We start from the raw sequence: 15,352 nt of genomic DNA on the forward strand, positions 1-15,352 counted from the left end.
AACCAGGGAAAATTACTTCTAGGGTACTATCTTATCTGTACAACCCATCGTCGAGACTGATTAATTATTTTGCTTTCCTCAGAAATATTAAAATTTTAATCAGCAGTAGAAACTTTGTGGGCAGAGGATGTTCTACTCACTAAACAACTCGACTGAAAACAAGAAATATAAATATGACTTTGACGGTCGGCACGGCAGTGCAGTGACTCTCTGGTTACTTCGACGTCTGAGCAGAGACTCACTTGAAAATTCGGCTCAAGCTAAGCAGGGCCGGGTCTGGTTAGTACTTGGATGGGAGACCACCCAGGAAGACCAGATGCTGTAGGCGTAAAAAATAAAAAATAAGGGATTGTAAGCTCACAAGGTCCTTGCAATCTGTGAGGTCAACCAAGGGTTGCAAAATAAAATAAAATAAAATTCGGCTCAGCAGTGACATCTTCTCTGAAATGGGGGGGGTCCGACTATCAACCGCGGCATTCTAAAGAGAGCCCTGGGTGTGAGGGCTACGCGGACGGATTCGGTGTGATGTGCTTGACTTAAACCAAAGGACAAACGGGGCCCCTGCCAGGGAAGTGAGGCCACTGCCGGCCCCCCGGCCCGAGGGCCCCTCCGTGTCTCGGCGTCTGGGCCTTCTCTGTTCCCCCACTAAGCTGGAGCCCGGGTTAGGTGTGCACCCCGATCCTATGCAACTCATCGAACCCTGCCACATTGCAGGGAGCCCGGCATGTCCCCGCGGTCCGGACATTCATCGTGCTGTGAACTGCACGTATGTCGACGAGTGTGCAGCAAGGGCACCCCCATAACTGCCGCTCGGACCGAAACAGAAAACATTTCCAGCACCCCGGGATGTCAATCGTTGCATTGAGACAAGACCAAAAGGTCCGTTTTTAGAAGAAATTTCGAAGACACCTTACCGAACACGGGAAATGTTTTCTTATACACAAACTTTAAATGATGACATACGATAAAATGTCTCATCAAACGATCCATCTCACGGCGGGAAAACGAGGCGGGGATGGAGGAAGGCGTGAGGAAAGGCAGATGAGAGCTCCACTTCAAGGGATGCCCGTGGGACGCCCGAGGGACGCCCGCGCCCCGAGACGAGAGGGGCCTTGGACGCCCCCAACGCCCGCGCCGGACTTACTGTTGTGGGTGAGCAGGTGCCTCTGCAAGGAGAAGGGGGTCCGGAACAGCGCCCTGCAGGCCTCGCACTGGAACGGCCGCTCCTCCGAGTGCGTCTGCGGACCAGAGACACCGCCGCTCAGGGCGTTCCGGGGGGCCCGTACCCCGCCCCGACGCCTGCCTCCTTTTGATCCAAACCCAGGATGAAACAAACAAATGAACTTGTGGACATGCTTAGCAGCTTCGCTGTGAAAGAACCTGGACAGCGACATGCTTTGCAGCCAGGCTAACCCAACCAAAGCCACAGCATCGAGACACGGGCCTGAAGTCGACAGCGTGTTTTAAGTAGGAGCCGTCAGTGCGTAGCCAGGGGAGCGAATGCTTTTGTCACAAAGATGGCGACACCGCCGAGTTGCAACAGCAGGACGTGACCGTCTCGGCAGAGGCCCCCACCCGTCCCATCGTGACCCTCAGAGTCCATCTCATCTGAGTGAGGTGCCAGAAACACGCTGGCACGTGTGGGCAGAGGACTCTGTCTCCGAGGTAGATTTTACAAGCACCAGATGAAATTAAGTTTTTTTAAAGGGGACTCGGCCTTCCAGTTTTCTTCTCTAAAGGAAGACAGGCTGTTCAATGAATCGCATAATCTGTGAGCTATAGCACACCCTCCCATTTATATGCCAAGTCACCGATGATGCCGACACCGGCTGACACAACACGTGAACTCATCCATGAGCTCGTACGTGTCTTCTTACGCACCGAGTCTGATCACTGTTGCAGATGTAGAAAACACGTTAGGAAATTTGTTGCACTACTTATAACACCTAATAAAAAGTCTCAAAATGCTGCCTTAGGTTTACAGCATAATATTTATGTAATAATTACCAAATTAGCACATTTCTAGCCCTACAGACCAAATATTAATTTCATGAGAGAAGAATAAAATTTTCTCCAGGGCCATTCACAATTAAAAACGATAACCTCGACTGTCAGTAATATATATTGCTCCACAGTGACAGATTTACTAGAAATGGAATTCTTCTTTGGGTCAAGTACAAAGCAAGAACACTTTCATGAAATTCAGGAAAAATACAGAGATATTAAAAAAAGAAAAAATTTGGAGAAAATATCCCAGAGATATGTGGTTAGAACTATTCTTTTTCAAAAAGGATGTCTCAAAAGTCTGCATATCATAAGCATATTACTGTCACACTGGATCACACAATAAACCTAAAGCCACAGAAAATGTGTCATCAGGCTGATTACAGGGTCTGTGAAATAATTTTGTTACTGTGAGGTTTGTAACTGGCTTCTTTAAAAGGCCTCCTTCTCACGAAAATGAATGGAAACCGGAGAGAGATGGAAGAAACCAGTTTCTTTAAGCTCAGAACGAGAGAAGGTGGTTCGTTTCTCAGAGGGAAGCACGATTATGACACGCAGGTGATGCCCGCGGAGAACGTCCGCTCTGCCTGGCCGAGCCCGACCTTTTCACTGCCTGAAAGTCACGACTCCATTAGCACGAAGCCATGATCCCGGAGCCTTGATTAACCCTGACCAGGGCACAGGGAATGCGCATATATGTGAAGATAGCAGATATATCACAGTATTTTCTACATAAAAGTAGGCATCTTAACCTCGGTAACGTCATAAATCATAACTATGCCAGCTTCTCTGGCAGATCCACGACTCCATTAGCACGAAGCCGTGATCCCGGAGCCAACCACGAAATCCCACAGCCTCGATTAACCCTGACCAGGGCACAGGATGCGCATATATGTGAAGATAGCAGATACATCACAGTATTTGGAAGGCAGCATTTTCTACATAAAAGTAGGCATCTTAACCTCAATAACATCATAAATCATAACTATGCCAGCTTCTCTGGCAGATAATTTGCTAGGCACGATGGCTAGATCGACTGGTAATTCTACACTGAACTTTATGTGCCCTCCAAAGAGAAACAAGTACAGATTCCTAAAATACAAACAGAAAACCAAACAACAATGGAACAATTCCACTCCTATCAAAAAATACGCTCTCTAAAAATTCATGCCAGTTCCTGAATAGGAAATAGTTTTCTTATAGTATAAGTCTCTAGAAATTAACAGATAATAGGATTCTAAATATTTGATCAGGCCAGATAGATATATGATAGATAGATAGATGATACAGATAGATAGATGAGAGAGAGAGAGAGAGAGAGAGAGAGAGATAGTGGATGGATGGATGGATGGATGGATGGATGGATGGATGGAAGAGAAAGAGAGAGGGAGAGAGAGAGAGAGGTGTTTGTTTATAAGCCACCACCCAAATATCTAAGTGTCAACATCACCAGAGGACATATTCTCAATGAAACTTCGTAAAAACTAATCCATTTTTCAACATAATACAGATGTAAACTAAAACCAAAAGATGAAAGTTTAGAGTCAGTTTCTTATTTTAAGTATAAAACATACAAGACAGGATACCAGGTTCAAAACTTATATTCTACTGAAAATACTGCACTTCAGCATATTATAATTTTAAAGTTCTCATTCATACGTTTCTCGCTTTCACTGTTTCGCGTTTGTGTCATTTTCTAGTACGGTACAAATTGTTATAGAAGAGAGAGGAGTGTCTTTTTTTTCAAAAATGCAATAATTATCCATTTATTTTAACTCAGCTTCTAAATTTCTATTGCCTACTCGCTAAGATGGTGGACATCATTTAAAATTTCCATGTTACAACTAAATGTTTTAATACATGAAAAATGTGAAATATAATCAAACTAGAGAATTGATTTAATGATTCTAGAGGAAAATGATCTACGTTTTTGTTTCCTGCTTTTTCTACAAAATAAAGGGAGAAAGAACAAAATATGTCTGAATGAAATCAAGTATTTACATTAAGTATTTTTAAGAATTTCTGTGACGAAGGGATGTTTTTTAATATATGATACTGATCTCAAGAGAACATAAAGGAAGCAGAGGTAAACAGTCTACTTGCTAACGTTAATGTGCCTAAAACGCCACGTAAAACACTTGAGTCAAACTACAAAGGAGGCCTGAACCCACAGATATTAAAACATACCACGAACTGCAAATATTAAAAGAACGTGATATTGCAAGGGAACAGAAATTAAATGGAACAGAATGGAGTCCAAAAACAGATTTCTATGAGAGAAATTCCACAATGTGATCGCCGTGGTTTTACGAAACGGTATCTCGTTCCATACCCCAAAATAAATTCTTGATGGATTAAAATACTAATAAAAAAAAAAAGAAACTCATGTGACTTTTGAAAACATTGATGAATATCTACCTAATCTTGGAGTAAGAAAAACTCAGAAGCCAAGACTCGGGGGCCACAAAACTCATAATTCACCTCATATCTGAAAACATAAAAATGTAAAACTTCTTTACTCAAAAGATGCAAGTTGATAGACGGGGCAAATATCAGAAACGAAAATAGCACAGAATTAATATTCATAATATCTACAGAGCTCCTAGAAATAAGTGAGGGAACATCTAAACAGTCCAACAGAAAAACGGACAGCAAGCACCCACAAGCACGTCTCAGGCGGAATGTCAGTCTCCAAGTCACGACGTCAAAGCGGAGACGTTCCTTCCTGAAGGACACTTAAGTCACACAACCCCGTACATCTGAATATCCTTAACTCCGGGACGGGCAGGTGAAACCTTGTACTTTTCTCCCGGCTCCACCCAAAAGAACTTCCTCTCACACAGAATCAGGGCGAGAGGTGGGGGTTCTGGGAGGTACCTCGAAAGCTGCAGCATTTCACACGGAAAATTCCCCTTGGGTCCCACACTTTGGACTCTCTCTCACGCTCCCTTTCCAGGGGTCACCTTCCCCGGTTCCCACCCCCACCTACCCAGCTCTGCCAGCAACCTCTGCCCTCAGCTTCTCATTTCTCACCTCCCTGCTCCAACCCATCCCTTACGGTGACGATGCCAAAGGCCCTGCAGAGGATGACAATACCCTCTGGGTACCGGGGTGGCCAGCCTTTGAATGCAGTGGTCGATGTGGTAATAATTAACCAAATTATTTGTACAAATAATGTGCCCAGTTTCTAATGCATTCGAGAAAGCCCAGAGTATTCCCGGGGGAGGGGACTGGAACTGTGGCAGGAAGGAGACAGTGGCCAGTGACAGGGATTGTAACCTCGGCTGCATAACTGATTACCATGTGTTCCTGTGTGATTCTCAGGATTTATTCTCATGTCTACTGCAAAGGAAAAAAAAAAAAGCCAAAAAACTGTAATTAAATTAAAAATAAAGAGACCTCCCCTCCCTCTCTTCCAACATTTCCCTTCGCGGCTGTGAGAGCCGGGGGTGCGCACTCCACCAGGCTGGTCACGTGAATGGCTTCTGAAACCCCAGGCCGGGCGGGAACCCCAGTCAGGAGGGCAAAGGCGAAGTTCCATGCCCGGTGGGCTCGGAGCAGAGCTCGGGGCTGAAGCGCTAAGGCAGAGAGCAAGATTTAGAGGCGAGAGCGTTGGGGGCCAGGCCCGTGCCAACAGGCCGGGCATGAAGGGGGCTCTGAAGCAGCCACGTGGTTCAGACAAACACCAGGAGGTACATTCTTTGCCATGGCTCTGGAATTCGTATTTGGGGGTGGGCGGCATGGGAGTGGGGCGGGCAGGAGGGAGCTGGGAGGGAGGCTCCTCTATCAGTCAGAGAATGAGAGGGACTTTCTGACCTGGCAGCGAGCTCCAAGCCAAACATTCGTCTCGGAGCCAGGAAAGCGTTCAGAATAGTAGAATATGAGAACAATGCAGTGTGTTCGAACAATAAGTTTTACTTAAGCACTTAGCTCTCTCAGGCTAATCCACTGCGTTGGTGCGGAAGGGATGCGGTGATTTGCCAGTGCACCCCTGATCACTAACACCGTCACGAAGTCAGGAAAGCAAGCATGACAAAGCAGGACTGTGAATGTGGCCGCGGACACCGCAGACGCAGATTCAGAAGCGACCCTTTCTCACGTCGCGACCGCTGTTTAACGAAGAACCTGAAATCTTATTCTGGGGGGATAATCTTTTCATGGATTTATCTACTCAGAAGATGTCTGCCACTGAAAAGTGAGCATCTCACCGCTGCGAATGTGCTTCTAGAATACAGAGATAAGTGATTCTGAACACGGCACCTTCAAGGAACCACCTACTGCTTCGCCTACAGCGTAGAAGTGAAAGCTGATGCAAATTTGAAGGAAAAAGTGTCTGTGATGGAATTATTGCATGACTGTCTTTTAGACTCCAAATTGGCACCTTCCTAAGAGATTTTCAAGGACTTCTTTTTTTTTTTTTTAACTCTGTAAAACTCATGCCATATATTATGGTTTAGACCTTAATCCATGATTTACTTAGAGAAAGGTCTATCCTTTCTTTTAAGGTCTAATAAAATTTCACCTGGTCAAAGTCTGTCCTGCAGTGTCTTTCAAATTGTTGGACCATCACCAAAGAAATACGTTTTACAACAAAATCCAACACGTGTGTACACACACACACAAATACACACGGACCCGTGTTATTTCATTAAATGGCCCTTATTCTTACACTTTCTGCTCTATTTTTAATAGCTGTGCATGACCCCATAAATTGACTTCGGACCCATAAGGCGGCCACGGCCCAGGCTGTGGAAGTCGCTGGGTGAGCTGTTGACACAGGAAGCCCAGTGGGACCATTCCAGGACAGCCTGTGACTGCAGTGCCTCGTAGGTCTTTAAAGTTTGCCTCTGGAAGGTCGTGTAAAGGGTCAAGAAAAAGAGTTCTTTATTTGAATAGACACAACTCTGTTCCCCAGGAGCTGGCTTATGACTTTGTCAGGACAAAAGCCCTCTGTACTCGCTTCCGCCATCAAGCGAGCATTGCCAGCCCCGGAATCCAGGACGGGTCAGGCCATCTCGACCTGCCGCCTGCAGCAGGAGGCACACCTCACCTCAGCTGGGCTTTGCGTGAGATCCGACAGGACACCGAGTGGAGGGCGGAGACTAACTGAGCTGTTTCTGTCTCTGTGGTTCTGAAACGTCTGTCCGACTGTGATTTAAAGCATCGAAGTCTACTCGGATCTGCATACCCAATTTTTATTTTAGCTAGATCCTAAAAAGAACTACCAATCTGGTCAAATAATTGTCAGAAAGGATTGGGGAGAAGGAAAACTAATTTTGACCTTTTGAGCCTATATAACTGGCAAAGGGATGAAACAAGGAATTAAGTTTTAGAAACAGAAAGCGCTCTTTTAAAATTTCACATATGACAGAATCACAATAAAAAAATAGTATTCCCTTTTCAAGCGAATCTAAACGTCAAAAGAATTGACCCCAAAATAAATCAAATCAGTATAATCAAAATGCCTAAGTTACATAATCAAAAAACAAAAAAAAGAACTGAAATTGATTTATTTAAAATAACAACCTCTGGTCATGCTAAAGATCAGTCTGACTCTCAAGTGGTTTTCTTCCGATTTCCTTACGTATCCCTAACTGGCCATTAATGAATAATGACAGAAAAACAAGTTGATTGGCTTTCTTTCACGTAACCCTTAGAGACCATTTCGGACCTTTCCCGTAACCATACCAGACACACGCTGGGCTCCTAACACAGTCAGCAGCACATCTGTCTAAGGAGAAGGATTGAATGCGCTTTCCACTTTGGAAATTATGGGCACCGCTATTTCCATCCTTCCCAAGACATCGTTATTACTTTCATATGATTTATGGCCCGAAGTGTGAGAGATGGTGTAAAATCCCTGTGCCACATTCCCACGTGGCACATCACCTAAGCCAAACTGCGAAAAACTCGGAAACGTGGGCAGATCAGTTTCCTCAAAGAAAGAAGCGAGATTGTTGCAAGGATGGAGCAGGAAGCCAGCCAGGGCAGTTCACAGCCGAGCGGTCCCACGCGACAGCAGTGAGCGTGCCCCGAACACACGATGCTTGGGTTAGACGCAGGGGAGGCCAGCAAGAAACCGGGCAGAGGCGACTCGAGACGGTACCAGTCCACCCTGTCCATTCTTTGGTAAATCTGCCTTTTTCCTCCCCCATTTTAGACTGAATCCAAAATCGATATCCTAACTTTTTAAATGATTTCAAAAGAGATGTCTCTGAAAAGCCCCAACAAATATGGAAATGACTATAATTCCAGTGGAATAGTCCAAGTAAGAAAACAAGTTATTTTATAAGATTTTATATACATGTTACTTAATAGCATGAGAAAATGTGTCAACCAAAATTAATAAGAAAACATTTATCGCATCACACATACATTTTAACATATATCTCTAAGATGCTGAATCTCTGTGGACAGAATTTATGAATTTGACCCAGACATTTTACATACTCAAAGTAGGTAAGATAAAAACTAACACAAGAGCCGGAGGAAAGGTAACGCGTAGGAAATGCAAACGGAAACCATAGAGAAGACGAAGAGATGCCTTGAAGAGAGTCCTGGGAGAAAGGGGGAAGGGGAAGTACGGAGGCCACCTGCATGGAGGCAGATGTCCAGCTGCGTGAGGCGACACAGAATGGACGGAAGGGCGGAAACCGGAAGGGTGGGTAGAGGTCGCGGTGCAGAGAATCTGCAGACGGGGTGAGGCGAGCTTACCACGACGCGCGGGCATTGAAAACCCGCTCATGATATTAGACACGAGAGCGGCATTGGAGTTGTGTTTGGGGGCTGTTTATCTGGTAGGAGGGACTGAAGTGGGAAATGACAAGAAACCAGCAGCCTCGCCAGATGGGTATCAACGTGACGAAGATGAGCAGTCAACAGGATGGGGACCGCGATGGTAGCGATGCGGAGCACAGGATCTCCAAGAACTACTTTCCAGTTTCAGAAAGGAGCCCAGACCTCAGAGAGAAGCAGGCATCATTCTGTGGTCTGGTCATTAACAGAAATAGGAAACTCCAGGAGACAGATTATCTGGGGCAAAAAAGAATGAAAGGCCATTGTGGGACCTGCTAAATTCATCGGGACAAAATGATGCTCCGTTATGTATCAAATTAGTAATAAATGTGGATCTGAAACTTGAGATTAAAAAGAATAAATCACTTGGAATTCATCAGTAGATAGAGGTGACAGCAAAAGTCATGGATGTAGTTGACAGAGAACACAGACATGGTCCAGCCACAGCATCCGGGATAAAACTCCTGGTGGGGTGGGTTGACAGCAAAAGTCATGGATGCAATTGACAGAGAACATGGACGTGGTCCGGCCACAGCATCCACGAGGATACAGTTGACACAGAGAACACAGACGTGGTCCGGCCACAGCATCCGGGATAAAACTCCTGGTGGGGTGGGGCACCCAAGTGTCAGAGGCACTGGCAGGAGATCCAGCACTGCCAACTGCAGTGACACCACAGATGAAGAGAATTTCCAAAATGGAACGTGAACGAGCGTGTCAAACTTCACAGAGAGAAGGAAGAGAATAAAGCCCACAGCCGCATGGCGCTGGGAACACTGCGTGGCACTCGGCCTGTGAGGAGGGCGGTTTTCACAGAGCATGGCAGACAGAGGGCCGCGGGGTCATGGCCTGAGGGAGGGGTCAAAGTCAGAGCAAGATCTTCTCTAATTCTCCCAGGTACAGCCTGCCCAGATGGACGGAAACTTCCTTAAAAATTGGAAATCAAGTCAGCAAATCAGCAGGGGGAAAAAGTGACAATATTCATAAGCTTTTACCTTCTTGTGATTCTTGTACACGTTTCTGTGGGCAAAGCCCTTTCCACAGAGCTTGCATTTGTAAGGTTTGTCTTCGCTGTGTATGACTTTGTGGGCGCCCACTTGGTCGAGCCTCTTGAAAGATTTATTACAAATCTCACAATTATAGGGTCGTTTCTCTGTGAAAAATGAGTGGAGACAATCTCATATCTATATAAAGTGAAGGATAAACAGAGAAACGGCCTTACCTCATGTTACTTCTTATGGATAAGTCGACTAAAACATTCAGAAACAACTGAAAACATCTACTGCCCAAGCCGTCTATGTTAGGTGTGTGGGCTTAGTCACGAGGGAAATGCGAGCTTGTTCTTTAGGGACCGATAGGTGTGAGCTTATGTCAGGGTCGCAACTCTGAACGCCAAGAGTGGCCCCACAGGGACAGACGTGAACGACAGACCTGCCCCCTGCTCAGTCGAGTGGACCCCACACAGGCAGACGTCCAATTATCTGCAGAAACTACACACTTAGTCATTGTGTCAAACCCACATTTATACAACATTCATGTAACGCTGACAACTAGATTAAAAAAAATACTGTTTGTTTCAAGCAAAGCTTATCTGCAGGCTGCCTGTTTTGACTTCCTATTTTCATTTGCCAAAATATCTATTATCTATCACCAACCAAAATGGATATTCGAAAACATTCTGACTTCAATGGCCTCAAATTATAGACATACTAAACTCTAAAAGAGAGACTGCATAAAGCAGAAATTATTTTCAGAGCTGTTTTCTTTTTAAATCTGTATAACAGACCTATTTCTTAAAATGAAACTATGGTTTTAAAAACTTACGTTTTCAAAATGTATTTATAAACTTCTCACTAACGTTCATCAGTACCTTACTGACACGTAAAAGCACCCAGAATGCAGGCACTGTAACTGCAGACCCCAACTCAGCGTCAGAGCCTCTGCTGAAACAGCACATAAATGAGCTCATTTAACCTTCGCAGCAGTTTTGAAGGGTAGGAACCGGTATCCGATTTCACAGATTAAGAATACAGAAACTGAGGCTCAAGGAGGAGCACGTAACAATTGAAACTTGGCTTTGAAGATCTTCTAAATTGTTTAGTCCGGACACCTTTGCTCTTTAATAAATACACTGTTAAGTAACTTATTTGAAATCACACGGCTAGTTAACGGCCAAGCTAAAACTAATAGCCAGGTCTCCTGATAACTACTCTGAGAGCTCCTGAAAATGACAAAGTGAATCTTTTGTAGTGACTTCAATATAAATGAAAAAAAAAGTGCGTTTTACCTGAGTGGGTGATCATGTGACGTTTGAGCTGATTGGCGGAAATAAATTTCTTCATACATTCTTGACAATCAAATATCTCATGAATCTGCAAAAAAGTTAAATTGACAGTTAAATCGGCTGTCAAAGCCAAATAAATCAGAGCTCAGAGTAAAAGTATTAACATGTGGAAAGTTGTTATTGCACTATGCAACCTATATATTATAATTCAGCCCTAATTTGTTCATACTATTCTATATGAAGTGAAGTTGCAATAAACATAAGTTACCTAGTAAAAAACATATTTAAAAATATATGACTGCACAGTTGAAATATATAATACTGCTGACTTATTTAGTACATATTAAATTCGTACTCTAAAAAATTATACTAGTATACATTCATATTTTCTGTTACACACACATTTGTAGAAGTGGAAATATGTAAGCTACAGGTAATAATATTCCTTTCGATAGTATTTTAAACTTAACTGTACAGAGTACAGAACAAAACATTAAATCCCATAAAAGAAGATACATGATTCTAAAAACCACTTAGCTCACAGTAAACCTCTAACACAACAGGAACACGACAAAAAGAAAATAAACAAACAAACAAACAAAACAGAATAAGGGGAGGATAACTTTAGCAAAGAACTGGCTAATATAAAAATTAGAACTGAATCTTAAGTTTGGTTCTTTCCCTCCCAGACATGACATCTGGGAAACTGGAGAGGCGGCATGAGAAGTGTGAGGCCAGTGTACAGCGAAATCAATGCACAGCGTCCCCAGAGGATCGTCCCGCCTGAAGCCCTGCTTTAGAGGCACCGATCGCCCCAAGGAACAAGAGCATCGCACTGTTTTGCTGAAGACTTAAAAATGGCTTTGGTGAAGTCCTGTTTTTTGCTTCGACCTCATTAAACGTAGAGCTAACAACACTAAATCGCAGACCAGCAAAGGCCCATCTACGGGGAGCCAAGATGCTGAGGCTACCCATAGCGAACAGAAGAACAACTCGGGCCCTTACACAGTGACAGGCGAAGGCAGAAGGCCCCGGCCTGGGACAGCAGTGGGGTTGGGCAACGAGGGGGAGACAGGGCTGTCTCCTGGTAAGTAGCCCCTTGATCTAAGTGACCACGAAAAGAGGGGACCGGGCAGGGAAACAGAACCTGCTGCAAGGCTGACGGCACCCAGGTGAGCAGTCTGCGCCTCAATTCTATGCCCAGCCTAATGGTGGGTGAGGGGCTGCCGACCTGCCTTCTGCCTGAGTCAGAGCTGACTCCTGGTGAGTCTGTAAACTCAGCCGCCAAAAGCAGGGGAAAGGTAGACAAACAGGGCAGAAGCAGAAAGACATCCTTCCCCTCGTGGCACTCACACCCCTGCCCAGCGGCAGTGGATCTCTTGTGATCAGGGATATGTGGAGTCCTGAGTTCCCATAGTCCCAGGGGAAGCCCGTGGGATCCGCACAAGCACTCAGAAGGTAAGTACCATGCAGGGCAGAAGAAAGACTGTCGTCAGCCTGAGGCAATTTAAAGGCACCCTTTTTAATCATCAAAGACCCTCACGGTGGCTTCGGCTGAATACCTACACTGGAGGAGCAATGGCATGATGTGTAATGTTCATAAAGACAGTAAGAACAGGTTTATGTTCTTAAACTGTTTCCGTAATACCTAATACATAACTTTTATAACAAGATACTCTAGAAAAGATAATAGGCCTTCTCAGCCACACATACATGAAACGCATTTCACTTTTTTCATTTTTAATATTAAATTTTAATCAGCGTATATAATTTTTAAAATTATTGATACATAGGTAAAATGGCAACTGTTAAATAAAATACTGCAGAATAGTATTCATATTTGTTCACTTCTTAACTCTCATGGCTTCTGAAACATGAAATATTTAAAGGTCGAAGTGAATGGATACTCCCCAAATTATAAGATACAGCATTTACTGGGCACGAAAGCATTTTTGCATCAAATATCTTATTTATAATGAAAAACCAAGATGAAGCTATTTTCAAAACTCCTAAAAAGGTTTAATAAATCAATCAGAATAAAATGAAAATGATAGGTAACGCTATATTTACTTAAGCTTAATGCTAAGTGAAGCACATTTTGTAAAATGTCCAGCTTTATACATTGATCTGGAGGGTAATAACTTAAATTTGAAGACTCAAATTAAATAATTTTCAAGAAGTATCATAATATATGGTACTAGAATGTAGGATAGTACATAATAATGTAGGATTCTATGCTAGACTATAATGTAATCTGTCATCGTCATAAAGCACCATCTACTGGCAAGATGAAATACTGCAACCAAACTCTATTAGACATTAGATGTATATGACTAGACGGCGTTAGTAAAAGCTGCCTATGGCTTGAGAAAGGCGAGTTTAGAGGAGCTATGCTGTAAGGGAGGAATTGCGGCATTGAGCAAATCAGTTGTTAATATTATGCAGAGACAACTTAGGTGCCACGCTCCACCACCACCAGGTAGGATTTAGATCTACCAAGAAAAAAAAGGTTGTATATTACTAAGAAAATAAATGGAAAAGAGGATATTTTCCACAGCACATGTACTAAAGCTGGATTTATACAGAGAAGATTAGCATGGCCCCTACGCAAGAATTACATGCAAATTCTTGACGTATTCCATATTTTTAAATGATTTTATAAAATAACCATTTGGAAACTGGAAAAATAAAAAAGAGTTGCATGACAGAGAAGAAATAAAAAAGCACTGGTCAGTTCAATGTCACATTTAATAAATGAGAAAACAAGATTTCTGGTCAAGATGGAGAAATAGGAAAACACTGTGCTTGCCTCCTCTCACAACCACATCAGCATTACAAGTAAACTATCATCGAGAATAATCTGAAGTCTAGCTGAACCGAAGTTCTACAGCTGAGGACATGCAGAAGAGGCCACCTCGAGACTGATAGGAGGGGCAGAGACGCAGAATGAGCTAGTCCCACATCCACGTGTGGCGGTTAAAAATCAGGAGGGCTATCTCAGCTGCAGAGGTCCCTTCTGAGAGAGGGGTCCCACCCTACACTGGGCTCCCCAGTCCAGGGTTCTAGTGCCAGGAAGAAATGTCCCTACAACTTCTAGCTGTTAAAAACAGTGAGGATGGCGGCTGAGAGAAATGGAGGGAGGCTGGAGTCCCAGATGCTCCTCTTCAAGGGCCCGTGCATGGACTTACTGCTGACAGACTCACTTGCTCCGAGCTCCAGGGCTGGGGCGGCAGCTCGAAGGTGCCAGGGACACACAGGGAAGAATTGAGTGGTCCAGCTGCATGGCCAGGGCTGGAGGGGTGGCTTCCTCCCAGAGAGAAATGCTAGTGGAACCCATCACTCCTTTGTTGAGCTCTCCCACCTCCCAGTGGGAAGACCCAGGCAGCCGCCATATCTGAGTCTCCATCGACCTGGCTGACACGGGTTGTACTGCCCTAATGATTCTCTGAGACCCCACCGTACCCAACCTGCAGGCCCACCTGAGCCACTTCCAGTGGCTTTTCCATAGAAATAACTTGTCTTGGCTCATACTGTGGACTTTCCTAAAATCTCTCAAATGTTCACAAACCCCAAACAGGCAGCATCTGGCTTTGGCGTGCCTGTGCCACTTGCTGAGCAGTACCAAGCCCAGCACTCATGGCAGCTGGCCTTGGTTGGCAGCTTAGCCTCTCCCAGGCACTTCCAGACCCAGCACAGGTGGCAGCCATCTGCGGATTGCTTGGTGGCTCATGCCAGTTGGCCCCAGGGGAGCCACAAGCTGCAGCTGAACTTGGCCTGTGGTGGGGCCCTTCCCAGAAGCCCCTAGGGCCTGCACGCTCAGTGGCTGGTTTTGGACCAAGCCAGAGCACCATCCGGGGCCTCGTCCAAGGATGACACATCCAAAGGGCAGACTGGGCAGGCCCCAGAGCCCTGCTAAAGCAAAGCCTGCTCCACAGGGTCACCCCTTGCACAAAGGCTCCACCAGAAAGTTCTCACAACCAATCAGCCTGGGGGTCAGTCCCTCCCACTGATGTGCAAACAGCAAACAAGGCCCAACTACAACAGGAGGGCACACACAACCCACATGAGGGACACACCTGGAGCACATGGCTCAGGTGACCAGGGATACTGTACCACTGGGTCCCACAGGACACCTACTACATAAGGCCACTCTACTAAGACTGGGAGACCTAACACATAGAAACACACACAGGAAGGTAGCCAAAATGGGAAGATCAAAAACATGTCTGAAATGAAAGAACAGAACAAAGCTCCAGAAAAAGAACTAAA

General features: G+C 44.7%; 1 protein-coding gene and 1 non-coding gene across 2 annotated transcripts in view; one reads left to right on the top strand and one right to left on the bottom strand.

The window, feature by feature from the left end:
* Positions 1-15,352, bottom strand: part of PRDM5 (PR/SET domain 5) — a 100,397-nt gene that overhangs the window by 39,926 nt on the left and 45,119 nt on the right. The window contains exons 9-11 of the mRNA XM_025050902.1: positions 11,087-11,171; positions 9,795-9,952; positions 1,145-1,238 (exon numbers count right to left, since the gene is read on the bottom strand). Coding sequence (XP_024906670.1) covers positions 1,145-1,238; positions 9,795-9,952; positions 11,087-11,171 — 337 coding nt within the window. The remainder of the gene's footprint in view (positions 1-1,144; positions 1,239-9,794; positions 9,953-11,086; positions 11,172-15,352) is intronic.
* On the top strand, positions 13,628-13,731 carry LOC112484646. Its single transcript, XR_003048096.1, has one exon. It is a non-coding gene; the product is annotated as a U6 spliceosomal RNA (small nuclear RNA).

This window comes from Pteropus alecto, unplaced genomic scaffold (genome assembly GCF_000325575.1).
Source record: "Pteropus alecto unplaced genomic scaffold, ASM32557v1 scaffold17, whole genome shotgun sequence".
In the NCBI taxonomy this organism is placed as follows: Eukaryota; Metazoa; Chordata; class Mammalia; order Chiroptera; family Pteropodidae; genus Pteropus; species Pteropus alecto.